The 20,953-nt window shown below is 45.2% G+C and overlaps 1 protein-coding gene across 1 annotated transcript in view; it reads left to right on the plus strand.

Annotated features, from left to right (window-relative positions):
• The first annotated feature begins 5,583 nt into the window (after positions 1 to 5,583).
• The window catches only part of DPYSL3 (dihydropyrimidinase like 3), a 58,846-nt gene continuing 43,476 nt past the window's right edge, over positions 5,584 to 20,953 (plus strand). Inside the window, exon 1 of the mRNA XM_054568223.1 lies at positions 5,584 to 5,805. Coding sequence (XP_054424198.1) covers positions 5,767 to 5,805 — 39 coding nt within the window. The 5' untranslated portion in view covers positions 5,584 to 5,766. The remainder of the gene's footprint in view (positions 5,806 to 20,953) is intronic.

The raw sequence follows: 20,953 nt of genomic DNA on the forward strand, positions 1-20,953 counted from the left end.
CCCACCCCATGCTTGCACGTGTATAGCTGTACGTGGCTGGAGGGTTATCCACAAATATGCTTATGAGTCTTTCTTTAACATCATGGCCAATAACTGAAGGGAATCCTTCGTGCTGCCAGGTAACCACACCATGTTTCCCTAGTCCCTTTACTCTCCTGGAAAACTATTTCATACCAGCTCCTCTTCCCTCTAACTTCTAACACCTTCCCTCCCAGACTGTCTTAGCTGATGAAAGAGAAGATAGACACAATCACAAGAGAACTTTCATAAATTCCCTCCAAGAAATTTACCTCGCCCCTGTCTCTGTGCCAATATCCTCTTCCCTTCATTTACTGTGAAGACACCATCCTTGCTCCTTGCTAAGGGGCAAGCCCTCCATTTGAACACTAGATGTCACCTGTGTTGCCCACTCAAGAATGAGAGAGCATTTGTCCCCTTTCTTTCCTGAATCAGGAAGTTTCCTTTCCTTCCTGGGTTAGCCCCATTGGCATACAACCATGGTATTATTTCTCTCATGTTAGAGTCTACTTTGCTAGTTACTGCTCCATTTCTCTGCCCCGTTTGCAATACAATCCCTTGGGAGAGTTGAATCCCTTGAAAGACATCTTAGATGTCTCCAATTTTCACTTTGATTTTCACCCCCATGACTTCATTAAGAATTCTCTGGCCCATGTACACACAGAGTAGGTACTCAGTATACTCAGTAAATACCACTTGAATAGTTTCATACATGCTCACAAAAGAACACTGAGATATGGGTTTTAAGATACGCATTTTACAGGTGCTCCCGTTAAAGTCCCCAGTGACCTGGACTGTGTTTGCCTGCCCTGATCAGTTCTCAGTTCTCATCTTCCTTAATCTTTCAGCAGCAATTAAGGAAGTGAACACATTCTCGTCTTTGAAATAATTTTGTTTCTGGACCTTCAGAACACAACGCTGGCATGATTTACCCTCTCTCGCGGACCACTCTCTCTTCTTCTGCTCCGGGTTGCTCACTTCCCCTCGCGATGCCACTTACCTCAGAGTTCTTCTCTATCTACACTCGTTTTCTCAGTCTTCTCATCCAGTGTCGTTACTTCAAATGCTGTCAACTCCCAAACTTGTATTTCTCTCCCAGCTCTTCCCACAGATTTCTAATCTCAAACATCCACCTGCCTGCTCAGCATTTCACTTGGATGTTTAATAGGAATGTCCACAAACATATTCCTGACCTTCCTCCCCAGTCCCTTTCCTCCCACAGCTTTCCGTACCTCACCTTAATTTTTTGGGTTGCTCAGGCCAGCAAATTTAGTGTAATCCTTGCTTCTTCTTTCTCTCATACCCCAGTCCAATCCTCAGCAAATACTCTTGGCTTTACCTCGAAATCTATCCAATATCTAACCATGCCTCACTGCTCCCACTGTTACCATTTGGTCTAAACGACCATCATCTCACCTAGCCTTCTGTGACCCCCTGTGTGAAATTCCAGCCCATCCTCAAGACTCTGGAATGACCTTCACCTTGCCATCTCTGCTTTATTTATCCCCAATGCACTTGCCATCGTTTTAAAGACTATATATTTTCGTTTTTTCCCCTTGGTTTTTTCCTTCCGTAGAATGGAAGTTTCAAGAGGATAGGGACTTTGTCAGTTGTAATCAAATATTTGTATCCCTAATGCCTCGGTACCCATAGTCAAATGAATTGATACATCATCACAAAAACACTATAAGGTAGATAGTAGATGCTCACCTTGAGATGATGAAACCAAGGCTCAGAATGTTGAGGTCATCTGCTGAAGGTCATAGAAATAGAAGTGTATGAATTGCAATTTGGACCAAGATCCCTCTACTCTCAAGTCCAGATTCTTAAACAGCATACTATTCTGGGTCCAAGCCCATAGTTTTCCCACTGAACTTATCAATTTTTATTTTCAGAAGTTCTTTAAATTACCACAAGGCTTTCAATTTTCTTGTACATTTTGATGGCAGTTCCTTTCAAAGCTGTGGCTTATAATCAGTACTCAAGTACCAAACGTATTCTACAGAGCCATTCTTTGGCCCTTGCGTTGCCTTGGAATTTTGTGACGCTATCATATTAGCAAAGTGATTCCTCACCGTCTTGAATATACCTGCTCTCAAATCTAGAACCAGAAAACTCTAAGGAGCCTAAGAGAAGCAAAAGTATTCTTAAATTTAGATTCTAACGATATGCCCCTTAAACGCAGTTCTTACTCCATCTATTTATTCTTCCTTCAGACAGAATTGAAAACATCCTTCCATTCACTCACCTAGTAATTGTTGACAATTTCTATGGGCAAGGCCCTATTTCATGCACTCAGGACATAGCAGCAAATAAAACAGACCCATTCCCTGCTCTCAAGGAGCTTACATGCTAGTGATGGGAGGAAGGATAGTATTCAATAATAAATTAATATGCCATGTGGTGAAAAATACCACAAACATAAATAAAACAGAGAGGTGCTAGCAAAGGTATAAAGTCAACTCTGTGAGATCTGGAACATTATTATTATTATTCACCTCTGGAACACTAGTACCTAGAAAAATAATAGCATACGGTAAGCCCAAGGTAAACATTGTGTGAAATGGTGAGAATGAATGAAAAAAATGACAGTGGAGAAGAGAGCCCAGTTATGAGGTTCCTGCAGTAGCCCAAGCAATAGCTGTTGGTGGCAGACACAGACCGCTTCTAGATGGAAAGAAGATGTTAGAGTCTGGATGTATTTAGAAGACAGAACCAATCGCGTTTCTTGACAGATTGGATAGGCAGTGCACATTGGACTGGATTGAGAGAGAGGAGTTAAGGTTTGGATGATGCCAAAACTTTGGCCTGAGCAACTAGAATAACCTAGCCTTGATTGAAGTGTGGAATTAGAGGGGTGTGGTAGGTTTGGTGCCCAAATTAAGTTTCTTTGAGACTAAATTAAGTCTCCCTGTGTCTCCCTCCCTCTCTCATAGTTTAATGAGATACCTGAGCCAAACACTGCTGTGTATCCAAGGAAAACCATTCGGAGTCATTCTACTGTAGAAAACCTACATGCTGCTTCCACTCCTTACTCTCCTGGCCAGACACAGAGGCATCTTGTATTGATGGCTGCCTTTCTTTTTACTCCTTGAATAAGAAGGACAAAGCCAAGGACAGCTTTTGCCTTCAAACACATTGTAGACACTTGATTTTCATTTAAAAAAGCAAAAGATGATTGAAGGGGATGCAAGAGGGAAAAAACAGTGTTTGTTGTACATTTCTAATAATGGCAACAGCTTGAATCGATTAGCTGGTTATTATGCATTCCTGCGCGTGGCTTGTAATGGCAGTCTGATCCAGAGAAACACGTCTCAGGTCCTATTCTGCGTGGCCTCTTGCAGGCAAACCTGACCTCAAAGAGTTTAACCAAGGCTTGTAATTTGAAACAACACATACACACACACACATACACAAATCAAGTGACCAAAAATATGGTATAAATTTCTTTAGTAGAGAGTGTTCTGGATTATGACTTTAACAGAGGAGATAATTAGATTGCAAGAGAGGCAAAGAAACCCAGGAAATACAAAAAAAGAAAAAAGGAGAAGAAAAGTAAAGGCAATGGTATTTCTTTAGGATTGTAAATGTCCCCTATGAATGTTTGCTTTTTTAAAGAAGAACTTGCAAGACCCCTTCAAACAAATTAGGGACAGTAAAATCTATGGCAGGATTCAGAGAGACCTCTGCAGGGTTTCAAAATATGTAGTTTAATTCTCTTGTACTCTGTTCTAAATATAATCCTGCTTATTTGCATGCCAATCCCCAGAATGCTTTGTAATTTCACAACTCTTGGCTAGTGGTCTGACTTAAGCTTTAAGAACAAAGCAAAATGTTCAGGGCGTGCCTTTGGCTTCAGCGTTTTTCAACTGCCTGCACCACCTCCCCCTACCCCCGTCTCTCTGCTTTTGCAAAATTATTCAGGGAGGTGACCTTTGTCTGGCATTCATCGTCCCAGTCGGAGTAACAGAAATGAAGTGGAGAGTGCTGTGGACTTTCCTGTGAGGACCACATTCAGTCCAGTTACCTGTGAATGAGCCAGAAGCTTGGATGAACTTGAGCAAGGAGTGTTTTGGGGGGATGGGGGGCAGGCTTAGTCTCCCCCTTGATTCTGTGACCAGGCTGGTTCATTTCAGGTTTCTGGAAAGCCCAAGCTGAGTGTTCTGTACTCTCTTTCTGTGGATGCTTTTTATAGCATCTGCATTGCAAAGTAAGTCTTCAACTTCATGAAAAGATGTCCTGAAATGTGGTTAGTGTTTTGCCTAACAGAACCATGAATTTGTGATCCCTAACACAAACCTAGTTATGCTTAGTGATACGTAAAGATTTTCTATTTTGTAGGGCATTAGGATCCACAGTTGAGGAGTGGGAAGGATAGGAGACTTATTTGAGAGGGTTTTATAATTTTTGCATAGCAAGCTGTTGTTGTTATTAAAGTGGTGTGATTGGTGGTGGTTTTCAGGAGAACTAGAAGGTCCCTAGACAAGCACAGCCCTCAACTCCTACCCCCGGGGCCCCCTCCAAATTTGGCGGTTTAACATGAGCGGGTAGCTAAAAAACAATAAATTCCAGCACTGAAAGGGCATGTTTTTGCTTCTAATAACATCGTGACTTTTGTCTATCGGTCCTGTTGCCTAAAGTAAACTCGGGATGGTGAGCAGCGCACATGGTGAGCAGCTCACCTGGCTGCACAGCAGGAACGTGCCGGGGCTCTGCCTTCCCCTACAGATGTTTTCTACTTTTTACTCACAGAGCAACATCAAGGCTCTTCGATCCCGAGAACCAGGCAGTTAGGTTCCCTTAAAACATATTATTTTGATAATATTTTTAAAATCCAGAAGGCAGTCCTTAGCTGACACGGTGCCCCCCGCACCCCTCCGAAAGTGAGTGGGTTGCTTAACACTTTCTGCCACCTATTCTGTTGGTCTCAGGATAACCGCGGGCCGGCCCGGCTGCACGGGATCTGACCAGTTCGCGACTTTTTAAGGGTCTGCGCTGCCTGTTTACACACCCAGCGACCAACAGAGGCGGCGCCCAGCCCTGGGCTGTAACAAAGGCGGCGGCCGCCCCATCCAGCCCGCGCGAGGGACGGCCAAGGATCGCAGGTTCCGGGAGGGACGTCCGGAGGGGCCACTTTTCTGAAATGAGGGTGGAGATGGGAGAAACCGGACCAGGGGCTGCGGGGAGGCCATGGCGCTTTCCGGAGCTTGGCCGGGAGGGCGACCCCAGAGCTTCTCTTCCTGCACCGGGACTGCAGCATCACCGCCGGGAAAAGTCCCTCGCGCCCCCTGGTGGCCGTGGAGCAGACTGACTCCGCCGTACTCGCAAGTCACCAAAAAAAAAAAAAAAAAAAAAAAGGAGAAAAAGAAAAAGTGGGTGAGGCAGATGCAAAGAGGAAAATCAATAGGGATAAGAGAGAAGAGGGAGGAGTCGCAGACCAGCCATTCTTGTCTTACGGGGTCCCAGCTGGCACCGCAAAAGAAAAAAAAAAAAAGCCCGGGCGTGAACGCGAGTGGAGGAGGGTGTGTGTGGCGGGGGGGTCGGGGGTGAAAGGGAGACCAGGGAGATTTACTATTGTCTCTGGCAGCCGCCGCGGGAGCCCGGGAGGGGGGCGGAGGCGAGGGGAGGCGGCGGCCAGCGCACCATTCGCTCCACCTGATCTCCGGGCGCTGTGCGCTGAGGAAGGCGCGGGCGAGCAGGACCCGAAAAAGGAGGGAGGGACGCGGCTGCTCAGCCACCGCCGCCACCATGTCCTACCAAGGCAAGAAGAACATCCCGCGGATCACGGTGAGTCCGGGAGCCGCCGCCTCCCTCCCTCTCTCGCCGGGTCCCCCTGCGCCGCGGGCGGGGCGGCTTGGATCCCTAGTCCGTCCCCGGGGAGGCACGGGGACCCGGGTCTGGGGGGGTGGAGAGCGGCGGTCAGTCCAGCCGGCGCGGCGGGCGCCACCGAGAACAGAGCGACCCGGGGGTTTGGGGAAAACAAAACAAAGAGGAAACCCAAACACTGGCGCGGAGAGTTTAGGATTATGTAGCCTCCTTTCCCACCAACCCGGTAGTTCCCCAAGAACGTAGGGCTCCCGGCCCTCCCGGAACCCCCGCGCCTCCTGGGGTGTCGGTGTGTGCAGCCCCAGGCCAGGGATGCTTTTTGATTAAGGTTGCTTTTGGCGGGGCGGGGTGTGGAGAGATGACACCTTACCCTAGGGACACTTGGCAGCCCGACCGCGCCCCTCTCCCAGCTCCAGCCCCGTGGCTCTGCCCCCCGCGCCGCTAGGGTGATGGGGTGTCTGGACCTTCCGTCCTCACCCCGTCCCCTTCTTGCCTGCATTCACCCAGTTCCTATTTCTGTGCGTCATATTTGGGACTGGACAGCTAATGTTGGCTGTAGGGGGAATGACAACTTTTGTTTTTTATTTCTCTGCCCTCGATGCATTTTACATTTTTCGTGTCACGTCTCCTCCTCGTTCCAAGAAAAGGCTGAGGTTTTAGAGCAGATTCTCGTTTGTAGTCGCAGGCGCACGCCGTGTGCAGGTCCTGTCCAAGTGCCATTGTGTGCGAGACGTAGCCACTCACGGCCTGCGGGTGTCAGATGCGCCGGGCGAGTACCTTGGCGGGGTGGGGAAGGGACGTGCCTTTATCAGGTATAGAAGGAGCCACGGTTACACCAGCGTCCAACAAGATGCTCTCGCAACAGAATGCGGGGCTGGGCTTCCTCCAGGATGCCCTGAAATGATGCCCCCAAATGGAAGGGACTTACTATAGGCTGTAATGGGCATTAAGAGGAAAAAAACCAAAACAACAAAAAATCCACCGGCATTTGTTAGTTTAGCACGAACCAGTGCAGTTGTGCTTTGTGTCTGTAGTGAAGGAGGTGTGTGTGTGGTGTGTGTGATGTGTAGTAAGGGAATGGGTGGCTACTCCATCTTTGCAAGGCGAACAAAGGAAGTGAAGAGCTGGCCCCTGGGAGGCTCTGCAGCTGCCCTAGAGCAGAGCTGTACCTGCTACTGTAGTTAATTTGTCCCCAATTCATTAGGTTTTGCTGTGGGCATGAGTCTGTTTGCACTCGTTTGGTTATGCTTGGAACACCCTTTGCCTCCGCCATGCGGGACCTTCCCCCCTGCAGGCAGGAGGAAGCTGTTCTTGTCTCTGGTGCACTTTGTCAAGTGGTTTATTTTGGTTGCAGCATCCTCCCTTTCTCCTGCACCTGAGCTTCATTCCACACAAGTGCGCCCCACCCCTACCAGCTATTTATCTGGTCCCAGGGAAGGAACACTTCCCCCTGGGGGAAAAGTTGGGATGGGTGGGGGTCTTTCCGACAGGTAGAGGCCATAGGTTTAAACCCAACCTTTCTGCTTTCCCATTCATTCCATTATCCCTTACCATTCATTACCTGATGGCATTGACTTCCCACTATAGAAGAAATGTTGTGAGTCTTTTACAAGGCACAGTTATTTTCTCAGTGCCAATTGTCTTTGCAAAGAGCTGTGGAAGGTATTGTAAGAAAAAAAGGCTGATTAGGACACAAGCTCAATTTTTCCCTAACTCAGGTGAACCCTAGTTCTCACGCTATTACACGCGGAGGTAGGCTTGAATATATGCCACTTGTTTTATGTCCAGTATGTGTTTGCCAATTCTGTTTGGGATAAGCAGAAAACAGATTTTTTTTTTCCTGTTTGTTTTTTTCTTCCTAGTCTGAAGATTGCAATGGTTCTTCTAATGGGACTTAGCTTGTGACATGGCATTGAGGGCCACACCCATTCTTCTGGGTGTCACTTAAGCCACCCTTAGGGAAAAACACATTTAGCTCTGATAACTTACTTGCCTTAAAAGGCACCACGTGTGAGGTTATCCCCTAATTCCAGGGCCCGGTTTGCAAGAGGTTCCCTTTTGTTCCTGTTTGGATGCTCTTCCCTGGGGCGCATCCTTCATTTTCAGTGCGGCTTCCATTCTTTCTCCCTGCGTGCGGGGCGTGGTGCTGCATAACAGCCTCTGCCTGGAGCTGGGGCTGTGTCTCCAGCAGCTGTGACAGGAATGTACAGTGGTTGTGAATTTCTTCAAGCCAGGCTGCCCGATATTCATTGTTGAAAGCCGGGCCGGGGCTGGCGGGGGGGTGGGGGGGGGGACAGAAGCAGGGAGAAGAGGAGTAGGGCGGGAGGGAGGGGGATGCTGGTCTTTGGGAGCAAGAAATGCATTGGTAGCTCCCCCCCACCCATGCTTTGTGTTTGTATTGCCATGAACAAGGATTCTATTTCAGGATGAAATACTTTCGTACTTTTGCATGTCTAGAGATGACCGTGGTTGTCTACATACTGCAAGGATTCGAATATTTATCTTTCTGAATAACATAGAAATATGGACACAGAGATATACAGAAAATGTGATTAAAGATTTAAATACAACATTTGTCTCCTACTGTCAATTCTAGTTCATTTTTAATGGTAAGACTGTAGAATTTGAATTAAGTTTACTGTCCTCTCCATATTCCTTCTAGTGAAGGCTGCCCCACCCAGTAGTTAAAATGTCACTCTAAGCTGAGGCCCGATGGGAGCAGTCTTTCTTGGCCCTGCACCCCTTGTCTTCCCAAGCACCACCCTCTGCCACAATGTGGGGGGCCGCTATAAGGTTTCGTTTGTTGTCTTTCCTTCCACCTATTTGTGCTGCCTTCCTGAGATTAAAGCCTTCTCGCTACCCTGTGCTTATTGGTTTCCCGGAGCAGGTGGGGGTTTCTCTGTGGCTGGTAGAATTGTCTGGGGCTTTCCCCGTATCTCAGACCTCAGATGTCACTGTGCCTTCTTAGGTCATCTACTTGCATGACCTGAACCATCTACCTCAACACGAGACCTTGTTTCTAAATGTCAGAGACTGGCATTTTGGAGGTGGCCCAGCAAATCAGAGCAGGGACCTTGTACTGTCATTTGCCTCTGTTTCCACTCCCTAGCAAAGTGCCTAGCACAGAGATACCTAGTGGTGATCCAGTAAATCAATAAAAGAATTTAAAAGAGATCCTAATAAGAATAGCTCACACCCATTAAGTGTTTATTACATGCATCATCTCATTTCATCCTTGAATCAACACTGAGAGGTACTGTAGTTACCCCGATTTGGAAAAAAAAACAAAAACCCCTGAAAATCGAATGCATTTGGCCCAGGCGAGAGCTCGAATGTTAGAGGCGGGACTCAAAGCTACACACCTGGCTGAAATCAAAGTGCATGTCCCTGACTCTACCATCACTGTGACTTGAGGTTGGCAAGGCAGACGGTTTAGAAGACTCAGTCTCTGCTCCAGGTAGGACCTGAGAAGCCACTGTCAACCAATCCTGTAACACAGTCCTTCTTACTTGTTCTAATCAGTGAATACAAATAACAATTTTAGGAGCAGCAGCTACCATATCAATGCTACAGGTAGGAAGTTGGGATAATTACAGTCACTGTTTTTCTCTGACAGAAGCTACAATTGGAAGCTGACCACCGGAGTGGTAGGGACCTAACAGTTTCCAGTGCTTCATTTGTATTCTATTCGTAGACTCCCTGCAAAAACCCGTTTCACAGTTATGGAAATTGAAGCACAGGTAGACAGGCGAAGTCATTTACCCGGTGTTACCCAGTGAGAATGTGGGGGCAACGCTGGAGATGAAGCCCAGGTCGTCTGACTTCGCAGCCTCCGCTGCGCTGGTACAGCCCCTGCCTCCCAGAGCTGCGTGCAGAGGAGGTTTTCGAAGGTGTGGCCGAAGAGCTCCTGAGCTCCCTCCAGGAGCCCAATAGCAGAGAAATGGCTTTTTGCAAATACTATTTGGGTTCCCGTAAATACTGCCTGGCACTGCCTGGCAGGTAGCGCGTTTCCGCTGCCTTGGCGGTTGTGACATTTGTGTGGGATGTTTGGGAACTGCCGGCTGACACCCTCAGTCAGGGAGCGGACCTGGGGAGTGTGGTCTGGGGCATCTCATCGGAGGGCAGAGTGTGATTGTGCGCGGTGTGGGATTTTTTTGGGGGGGGGAGTGAAGGGGGCTTATAATCTTGGGGAATACCCAGATCTCTGCAACACTTGAACGGGGTGGGGGGGGAGTGCGGCCCCACCCTTCGATCCTGCCTTCCTCTTGCTTCAATCGGTGTCACTTCATATTAGAACGGATGTGAGGACCTGGAGGACTAGAGCTTGGGAGGCCGAGGGAAGGGAGGTCACCCCAAGCCAGCTCTATCCGTGTAAGGCACCATGGAAGGGCAATTCCAGTGTAAGAGACAGAGGAAAACTATCAAAGACATACCAATGGCCAGCATCTTAGATAGCTGATCACGGAAACCGCAGCTCAGGCCCTACCTGGGGTGCTCATTTGTTACTTTATAGTCTGAGCAGGTATGTGCTGCTTCTCCGCCAGGTTATTCCTCTTTCCCAAAAGATAGCGAATAAAGAGCTATTAGTAACCGATGGAGCCAGGCTGGGTGCTTGGGGGAATTCTAGAGAAATCCATTTCCTGAGGGAATTCAAGTCTCTGTGGTAGAACTGCCAGTTTATAAATAAAAACCCATCCTGCTTATCTCCCTGGGCTGTTGAAAGGTTCAAATGAGGAAGGGAGCCTGAAAATGGTCTGTGAACCCCGGATGTATTTGGGAGAGAGTAAACGGATTTATTTATAAAACCTCAGCTGCTTTGGAATGTGGAAAATAATAAAAGACGACTTGACAAAAGTCTGGAGTAGAAAGAGATAAGGAATTTTTTTTAAAATACAAGTCTTCAGAAACAAATAAAAGGTAGCACAATGTTATATAAAAACATCCCCCCCTTTAATTATGACACAATGTTCCTCAGATTTATGCCTGTCATTCCTTTGTGACAATCTAAGAGAGGCCATTAGACATAAATAAAGGACACTTTTTTTAGTTGAACTATACTGTTTTCAGTCCTAATCAGCTTCTAGCCTAGAGGGACACAGCTTACAAATACCCTTTCTAGCAATTTCTTCACAGTTCCCTGTTCCTTGGCTTTTCCTCTGTCCTTTCTCCTCAGTTGGAAAAAAGAAAATAAAATTGAACTTGAAAAAGAACAAAAAATCTCTTCAGATCCTAACAGGCCCTCTGTTCATGTACAGACGGGTCCCACAGAACTATTTATGCCTGCTTATTACATTTGAAAAATCACAAAATGTTTACAGTCGTAGGACTGTCTCCTGAGGATGTAAATTTGCATCTCTTTGATGGAATCAGCGCTTCTAATCATAAGGGGGCTGGAAATTTGAATATGTCATCACCTCTGGGGATGGATGTAGATGGAAGCCTGCACGGCTCCCTGGTTACTCTGTCCTCAAAGCAGTGCTCTGCTTTGTACACCTTGCCTCCCATTTGCTGTAGGCAGGAGGGAAACAAACGGGGAAGACCCTGGACAACCCAGACAAAGAGGCTCCTCTATTTTTGGACTCGTTTCTGCTGTGAAATCCCTCTCTCCTCAAGCTCAATATATATCTATGTCAATATACGAAATAGACCAAAAAAGTAGTTTGGTGGAATAGGATGAGCCTCTCTACTTGGCCTCTTCTTTTGGCCCTAGTCTAGGTTGTAGGGAGCTCAGTGATGAGAAAGATGGGACTAAGAATAGTGGAGCTATTATTAATAGCTACCATTTATTCAGTGTCTTGAGTGAATTAGTACACTCATTGTGCTACTAATCCATGGAGTGAATACTACATGGATTCATTCGGAACAACTCCTGTAGCTACAATCACTAACCATCATTTTGTGGCCTGGATAGAGGCTCAGAGAGATTAAGTAACTTGACTCAAGTCACACAGCTGAAAAAGCAAGGTCTTGGGATCGATCCCTCCAGAGGTGAGTTAGTCTCTCAGGGAGGAAAGTGGTAATTCCATATCCACAGGTGACTATCCCCACCTCCCATCACCTCCAGCTGTCCACACCTGTTAGCTCACAGATGTGTTCACAGGGTAGAAGGAGTGGGGATGGTCTGGCCAAGCCCATCACATCACCACTGGAACAACAACTAAGTGCATGTCTTCCTAACAGTGGTCCAAGCATAGCTCTGCCGGCTGTCTGAGTTAGCTTCTGGCTTTTGCCCAGGAGCACGTATGAGTGGAAAGGGATGGAAAAGCAGATGCTGTTTTTCTGCCTTGCCCAACTGCAGATCTGGGCCCACGGCCCTTTTTCACTCTGTCCCTGTCCTGTTCCGGGCATAGAAGGAGCCACGCTCCCTGTTCCCATTCAGCCAGGCAGAGAAATCCAGGACGCGCCCTGTAGCCTAAGCCAGATGGTGGGGGGGGGGGGGGGAGGACAGTCCTCTCTAGAGTGGTCCAGGAACCTAACTGGGACATCTGGAATTCAAAGACACATTTCTTATGGCTTAATCAATCTCCCCCACCCCCTCCCATGGAAGTACTGGGCAGCGATAGGATGAGATTTTATTTTAAGAGAGGAGCCCTCTTTTTGTTTTTAATCAGATTTCTCTGATTTATTTTTAATTTTTAAAATTTATTGATTGATTTTAGAGATAGAGAGGGAGAGAGAAACATTGATTTGTTGTTCTACTTATTTATTCATTTATTAGTGTATTCTTCTGTGGCTTTTGCCCAGGAGCATGTATAACTGGAAAGGTATGAGGGTTTGGGGGGATCGAACCCTCAACCTTGGCATATTGAGCTGATGCTCTAACCAGCTGAGCTACTGGCCAAGGCCAAGAGGAGCCCTCTTGTTTTAGGATGCAGGGGAAGGACGAGAGCCCCGGATGGAGTGTCAGCGCGTTGTGGTTCGGCCTGCCCTTGCCTCTAATTTTCACGTGACTTTGGGCAAACCCTTATTATCCTTCTCAGATTCTGCACCAGTCAAATGAGGGCACTGAACTAGGTGACCCCTAAAGTCCCTGCTAGTGCACATGACCCCGTGAGCCTTTATTGTGCCTTCTATTTTCTCATGAGATCGTGGTCAGGCCCCCCTCACTGAGTTCCCAGTTCAGAGAGGAGTTCTGAGCCCTCCCCGCGAGGGAAGGGAGAGCGGTGAGGAATGGATGAGCACGGCAGTTGCTGGCTTCAGCTCAGCGGGACCAGCCAACATCTGTGTTGGATATAAGGGTCTTTGGTTGTTTTTTACCCTTAAAATCCCAGTCTTTTTCTCATTCAGACAGTGGACTTCGTTAGTAAGACTCTGCAGGAGATAAATGGAATAATGATGATTGAGATAGGTCCTTTCCTTCGCAGGGTGTTAATATTAATTTAAGTGATGATGATGATGATGATGATGATGAGTTTAAATTCTCACCTGAGGATATGTTTTTATTGATTTTAGAGAGAGAGGAACGGAGGGAGAGCGAGAGGAACATTGAATACACCCTGACCAGGGACTGAATCCCCGACCTTTTGGTGTATGGGATGATACTCCAACCAGCTGGGCCGCTGGGCCAGGGCTAAATGAGTATTATTGAAGTGATACCATGATCTGTTTGCTGGTACATACAGTCTCTTTTTTGGATGAGGCTACCTTTGATAAGAGCACAAAGGTGACAATTGCCTCAAATCTAGACTGGTCAAACAAACCAGCAAACCAACAGAAAACAACTCCTGGTCAGCACATATTCATCGAGCTGTATTCAGTTGCCCTTGCCAATACTTTGAATGTGATGGCTGACATCCAACAGCAATAACCCACCCCAAAGGCCAAGTAATGCCACAGGTGCTCCATGAGGTAGGGATGGTTTTTGTTCTGTTACTGTTAAATCTCCAGTATTTAGTCTTTGGCTGGCACATATCAAGCCCTCTGTAAATATTTGTTGAGTGAATGGACATTTAACTCTCTGCAAAAATAATTTCAAGGGAGAAGATGATCAGAACCTACATGCATTTGTGCTTGCACACCACCCTCCCTTTCACTGACAACTTTCTAGAATATTAAGTTTTAAAAGATAAGACTCAGCTCTAAGAAACTGGCAGAAGACCTCTACACCAAGAGAAACATGACAGCCCTTTAGCAGAAAAAGCAGAGTTAACTGTAAGTCAGGACCCGGCTTGGGCAAATGTGCCAAGGAGGCCATCGATCATTGGTACTTGTTTCTTCCGGCCTCCGTCCATGCTTCTGTCCTTCCAAATTCTGCATCTGGACCCATCCTTTGCCTGTTTCAGGGGCCTACCTGGGTGCTTCTTGCTTGCAAGCAGAATATCATTTCTCTTACAGTTCAAATAGAGACCTTTATGTCTTCATTCAAATGGAGAAAATTGTCACCATGGCTTTTTGAACCAGGATCTGACACAGATCTTAATTGAGCCTCCTTCTGCTTTTGCACAGAAGCCACAAGTCATTAGTGCTATTAGCTGCAATTAGATAGGCCTGTCTGCATGTCTGCAGCTAACTCCACCATCCAGAGAGCTTGGTCAGGGAGCAGCCCACGGTTCTTTTTTGTTTCCCTGTTAGGGCTGGCCATTTCAATGGAATGTTTATGTGCCGGTGTGTTTGTTTTCTTAAAGATTTTTAGCCCCTCACCCTACGCATCTGTCAGCTTTTCCGGGGCTTACGTTTGGAGCTTTTCCTGTTATTGGCTTATATTCTAAAATTCACCCTTTGGTTTGAGGGGTGGGGACGGTAAGCACATTTTATTAAACTCATCTTTGTAAAGTGTAGAGTTTATAATCTCAACAGTCTCTGTGTACTAATAATCACTCGATCCTTTAAAAAGGAGGATCTATAAGGGAAAGCAAAATGCAGGATTAAAGTATATTCATTCATGGAATCTGAAACCTTAGAAAGCATTTGAAGTACTATTTGTGTTAGACTGTGTCATATATAACACAATCAGGTGTAGTAACAGCATTTTGCTATTTTTTGATTGAATAAATATTTATTGACCATCAACTCTGATCCTAGCAATGTGATGCTAATGATAGGAGCATCTAATCTAGAATGTAAAGGGAAATGAGTTCAATAACAATAAGAATTAACATTTATTGTATCCTGTATTACTAGTAACTGCTTTTTATCCATTATCTCATGGAATCTTCCAGACAACTCAATTAAGTAGATGGATTTCCAACTAGGCTTCCCATTTCATTGATGAGAAATCTTAGATCAGGAAATTTGCCTAAAATCACACAAGTCTTACCTTGTGGAACCAAAATTCAAACTGACTCAGGGTCCACAGTCTCAACGCCGCTCTATGGTGCGACCTTAAATTCGACCTTCTCTTAGCTTCTCCCAGCTCCAGGATGATGACAAAGTGTTGGTTCAAATTGGAGTTCACTTACTTAAAGCCCAGGCTTAGGTCCTTCTCAGTACCTATTTCCCCTGAGGCATGAGTGAGTAGTTCTGGTTCTGTGGGTCACAAAGGACAGCCAGGTGGTGCCCTCCTCTGATTGGGCTTGGTCCTGGAAGCCATCCAGCCTTCCCATTAAGGGCAGCCTCGCTTCCAGGCAGCTCCACACTGTTGAGTTGCTGACTTACTTTCTACTCACTTACAGTCTACTTGCTAGGGAGATGCCCACCATTCTTAGCCCCTGAGGCTCCTTTGCATTGAATTAGCAAAAACACCAATGAGAGATTCTTTTTAACAAAGGAACAGCACCTTCCCATCCCACACCACACGCTGCACTCCCCAGCTTCTTGATAAATCCTAAGCAAGATTCCGCTGACGTTTTGACTTAACATGGCTCTGTGAAATTCATAGAGTCAAGAGCCTTCTTAGAGATGATTTTAATTCAGCTTTCCCTTGCAGATGAGGAAACCGAGATCCAAGAGGAGCTGAACAAATTAGAGCTTTTTCTAGTATCTGGTTTCCTGTAGGGTACTGAGATTTTAAAATTAGTCATTATAGAAATATTTACCAAAACAAACAAAATGAGGACAATAAAAATAAGCTAACATGAAATTAATCAAAGATAGACATTTTAAAGTTTCTGAATATACCTGTCCAAGATTTTTTATGACTATATATGTCATTTATGAAAATGGTATCATATATTGTTCATGTTGCTTTATGATCTGCTTTCCATTCCATAATATGTTATGACATGTTCTCATGTTTTAAATAGTCTACCATAGCATAATTTTAAATACCTGCATATTATCCCTGTGCTTGGGGATCTGGTTAAATTAATCCCGTTTTGTTTAGATTGTTTTGGTGGTTTTCTAGAACTTAGTACTAACAACAGAAGAAACGATGGATTCATTTTCAGATGCTGTTTTTTTAGTTGAAGTTAAATTAAAAGCTACTCCAGGATGAGAGGTTGAATAATGACCGAAGTTGCTCAGCTCATGGGTATCAGAAAATATATTTGAGTCCCAATTTTTTTTTTAAATTATTTACCGACTTTGGAGAGAGAGATAAGAGAGAAACTGTTATTTTGCTGTTCCAATTATTTATGAATTCATTGGTTGATTTTTTTAATAATATTAATTTTTTTATTAATATAAAAAATTCCTCCCCTTAGGACATGTTCATTGATTTTAGAGAGAGGGGAAGGGAGGGAGAGGAAGAGGAACATTGATATGAGAGAGAAACATTGATTGGTTGCCTCTCATACACGCCCTGACTGGGACCAAACTTGCAGCCTAGGCTTGTGCCCTGGCTGGTAATCAAACCTGCAACCGTTCAGTTCTAGGGACGATGCCCCATCCCACTGAGCCATACCAGCCAGGGCCATTGGTTGATTTTTGAATGTGCCCTGACTGGAGATCAAACCCCCAGCGTTGGTGTATCAGGACGACACCCCAACCAACTGAGCTACCCAGCCAGGGCTGAATCCCACTATCTTTAATCCTAGTCTTATGTTTTTGTTACTGCTCCAGTTGCTTCAGCAGTCATGCCATTTTCCAAGGAAATCTCTTTTCCCTCTTAAATGAGCATATTTGTTTTCTCACCACCATACTTGATTGCTGCCCTGTCTCGTTGAGGCTCTTGACGTGTGTAGAGGTACACCGTGTCTTAGGACCTGAAGCTACACAGCTGGAAGGGAAGTGTGCCCAGTCCTTCCCTTCTGCCCGCCCTTCAAGGCTTAACCTGTAAGCTTGGGAGCTGGTTTTAATTTGACAGTTTCTGCGTGTATGTGTGTTTGTTTTAAAACTCCCCCCACCCCTTAATTCTTTCAAGGAGACCTTTGTTTGAAATCATACACCCTTCCCCTCAAAATCAATCTGTGCCCCAAATCTTGATGAGATTACTTTATTTAGGAATACTGATAAATTCAGAGTGGAGTTTCTGGTTTATCCAACTAAATTGGTTTAAATTATGGCCTTAGAGTAAGGGCTTTACACAGCTTAGAGGGTTTGAAAGCAATTGAATGTGACCCCTGCTTCTAGAAACTTCATCCTGGGTTTATTCCACAAAGGAGGTATGTTTCTGTTTTGTTTTGTTTTGTTTCAGTTACTTCATTGCGTGCTGCATCTCAGCCCCTTTTTGCTCTGAGAAATTATGAAAAAAAAAAAAAAAAAGCTTAGCTTTGTTCGGTTATGGGCAGGGAAAGAAATAAGGAACCAGTTATTCTAAACCCTCTCATTTTAATGATTAAGAAAATATGGGCCAAAGAGGGAAAATAATTTGCCAAAGGTCACACAATAAAATAGGTTTGTTTTTTTGTTTTGTTTTTTTAAATGAGGCTTACGGCTCATTTCTTCTGCTTTTGTTCAGTGTTTTTCTTCCACTTTTTCTGAGGCAGGAAATGTGAGGAGCTGTTAAGGGCCGAATTTGTCCCCTCAAATTTCATGTGTTAAAATCCTAATCCCTAGTTCCTCAGTATGTGACTGTATTTGGAGATAGGATCTTGAAAGAGATAATTAAATGAAATGAGGTCATAAGGGTGGACCCCAATCCAATATGACTGGTGTCCTCATGAGAAGAGATCAGTGGCACACACAGAGCAAGACCATGGGAAGGCACAGCAAGGAGAAGAGGGCTGTTTATAAGCCAAACAGAGAGGCCTCAGAAGAAACCAACCCTGCCCACACCTTGATCTTGGTCTTCCAGTCTCCAGAGTTGTGAGAAAATAGATTTCTGATGTTTAAGGCACTAGCCTTTGATACTTTGTTTTGGCAGTACTAGCAAACTAATGGGAGGGGAGGGGTGAGTTAAGCACAAAGACATTTAAAAACTCAACACTTCAAACAGGGGATGTTCTCAGTGAACGTAAAAGGGAAACCCAGATAATTAATATTTATAAGAGACTATGTCCATGCTAACTGATTTTAAGTCATGATTTTCTATGTGGCATCTCATTCCATCCTGATAACATGCCTGGATTATAGTTACTAGACCCACTTTGCAGATACAGAAATTGAGGCTCAGAAAGTTATACTGTTATTAACTAACTGGTGAAGCTAGCTCCAAATGCACCCCACTGTGTAACTTCAAAACCCTCACTTAGTCCCCTGTGCGACTGTCGGTGAGGAAGGTAATCCAAGCTATTTAGTAAACATTGTTACCAAGCTTTTAAAAGTTAGTAAGAAGAAAAAAAATGGAGTCTACAGTCTTAGTGACTTGTAATCCTATTCATTGATTGGACAGGAAATTTTTGGTCCCTGATTTTAGAATGAAAACAGAGATCAGGGAAATTTTAAAAGATAGTGAAAGTATTTTAATTTTACAACTAAATCTTCCCAGTGGCTTATATCTTTGCATGCTAAAATGGGCAGCTACACATAACAAAGAATTAATGGTCGTAGTGATAGACCCCAGGCCCTGAAGGAATCAAATCCATCGAAGGGGAATCTGTTACCCACCCTGGGTCACATTTGCTAAAGCAGGAAGCCAGATCCATACATCTGTAACATGAGCAGATGTGGAAACTTTCTTAAGAATAAGATCTGAAAAATATGCAATCGACCAAAAAAAAAAAAATCATATTAACTTGAGCTGCTGGTAAATCCGGTTGTTATGATGGGAGAAATATGAGCTGTTTGAATATTGAATAAAGATTGCTGTCTTACAGTTGCATCCTCCTTGTTTCAAGGTTGTGTGGTGTATCAAAGCCGAAGTGTGTAGATTTGAACCTACTTGGACTTCATTACTAAGAAGACACAGCCAAGTTAAAACTTCAGTGGGCTTTGTTTTCAGGGCATACAAGAATTAAGCCCCAGTTAAATCAGCCACAGACTAGCTCTGCAACTTTGTTGCCTCTACCTTTATTAATTCAACCCCTTCTCACCGTTTTTTTCATCACTTCATCCATCACCCCAGCTCAAGCCTCTGTCGCCTGACTGCAAGAACCCTGTAACTGAATCACTACCAGAAGGCCATTCTTCACGCATAAGCAGGGTGATCCTTGAAAGATGTAAATCAGATCCCATCTCAGCTCGGCTAAAACATCTCCTGCCCTGTGTCTGGCTCTCAAGGGTCCACGTGGCCTGGTCCTGGCTATCCATTCCTGCCTGGCTACCCTAGTCCTGCCTTTGCCCCTCAGTGACGGGTCATTAGCCAGCCTCCCCTCTTGCTGTCCCTTGGATGGGCCAGGTCCATCTCCAGCTCAGAGCTCTGCACTGGCTGCTCCTCTGAGCGGGAAGCAGTCTTTTCCAGGAGCCGTTTGTTTCTTGACTTGCTCCCTCTGATTAGTGCGAGCTCTGTTCAGCAGACAGCTTCTGACATGCCTTTGAAACCCTCATCAGAAGCAGACCCAGGCTCTCTTCCAAGCCTTACCCTCTTTCTGAATTTCCCGTATGACTCTTGACATGACTCTCATTTCCTAGCTTACTTGTTCTTTGCCCTTTCAACCAGACAGGTCAATGGCAGGGAATTTATGTTGTTCACAGTTGTATCCCCAGCCCTGTGAACAAGAGGCATTTACGATCATTAAGTGAAGGAATGAATGGGTAGGGAAATAAATGAATGCAAAGGCACCCTGCTGCTTTAATGTAGACTAACGTGCTTTCTTTGCATGAAGCGGTTTGGGGAGAATGGTGTCTGGGAAGCAGTGTCATCAGAAGACTCTGAGACTGACTGCCTCCTGGTGATGGGGACGATGTGTATGATGTTCTCTGCTGTAGCCGCAAAGGCTTAGCTCAGTCTAACCTTGAATGAATGGACCGATGAATGAAAGATGAAAAGACTTGGGATAAAAGGGGAAAAAAGTGATAAAAAACACGGATGAAAACTGCTGTGTCTGAGATGACTTGAAGAGACTTGCAAGGGTTGTAACTTCTTTGCCGTTTTTAGGCACAATTTAATGCATGTCACAACTTGCTTTGATATGCATGGGACAACTGCTTCTGTAAACGTCAGTAGTCACAGCACTTTTTTTTTTTAATCCTCACTTGAGGATATATTACTGATTTTAGAAAGAGAGAGAGAGAGAGAGAGGGACATTGATGTCAGAGAAAAATATCCATTGGTAGGTGCAACTCTGTCTTTGCAGGTAGGGATGAAGGCGGCAGGCCTTCGAGGGCAGGGGATGTATTCCTGTGATGTCAGTGTGATATTTGCAAATAAAAGCAGTCTTCTAAAGAAGTGGCTTTTTTTTTACCCTCACCCAAGGACACTTTTTTTTTTCATTGCTTTTGGAGAGAGGAAGGGAGAAAGAACATTGATGTGAGAAAGAAGCGTCAATTGGTTGCCCCTCCTACATGCCCAGACTTGGGCATCAAACCCCCCACCCAGGCATGTGCTTTGACCAGGAATCAAACCCACAGCTTTTCGGTTATAGGACAACATCCCAACCAACTGAGCCACACTGGCCACGGCAAAGGGGTCTTGAGTACATTCCAGGAGGTGCCCATTGTGTAAGGTCTTAGAACTTTGTTTAAGGTGAAGAAACATTTCATTATAGGATTAACTGCCAACTAGGCTCATTTCTGAGTTCTGATCTTTTTTTTTAAAGGTCTTATTTATTTTAGACAGACAGGAAGGGAGGGAGAGAGGGAGAGAAATATCAATGTGTGGTTGGCCTCTCACACGCCCCCTACTGTGGACCTGGCCTGCAACCCAAGCATTATCGTAAGTTGGCAATTGAAGCAGAGACCCTTTGGTTCACAG

This window comes from Pteronotus mesoamericanus, unplaced genomic scaffold, assembly GCF_021234165.1.
Source record: "Pteronotus mesoamericanus isolate MK-2021 breed Mesoamerican mustached bat unplaced genomic scaffold, CSHL_Meso_final contig_2, whole genome shotgun sequence".
NCBI lineage: Eukaryota > Metazoa > Chordata > Mammalia > Chiroptera > Mormoopidae > Pteronotus > Pteronotus mesoamericanus.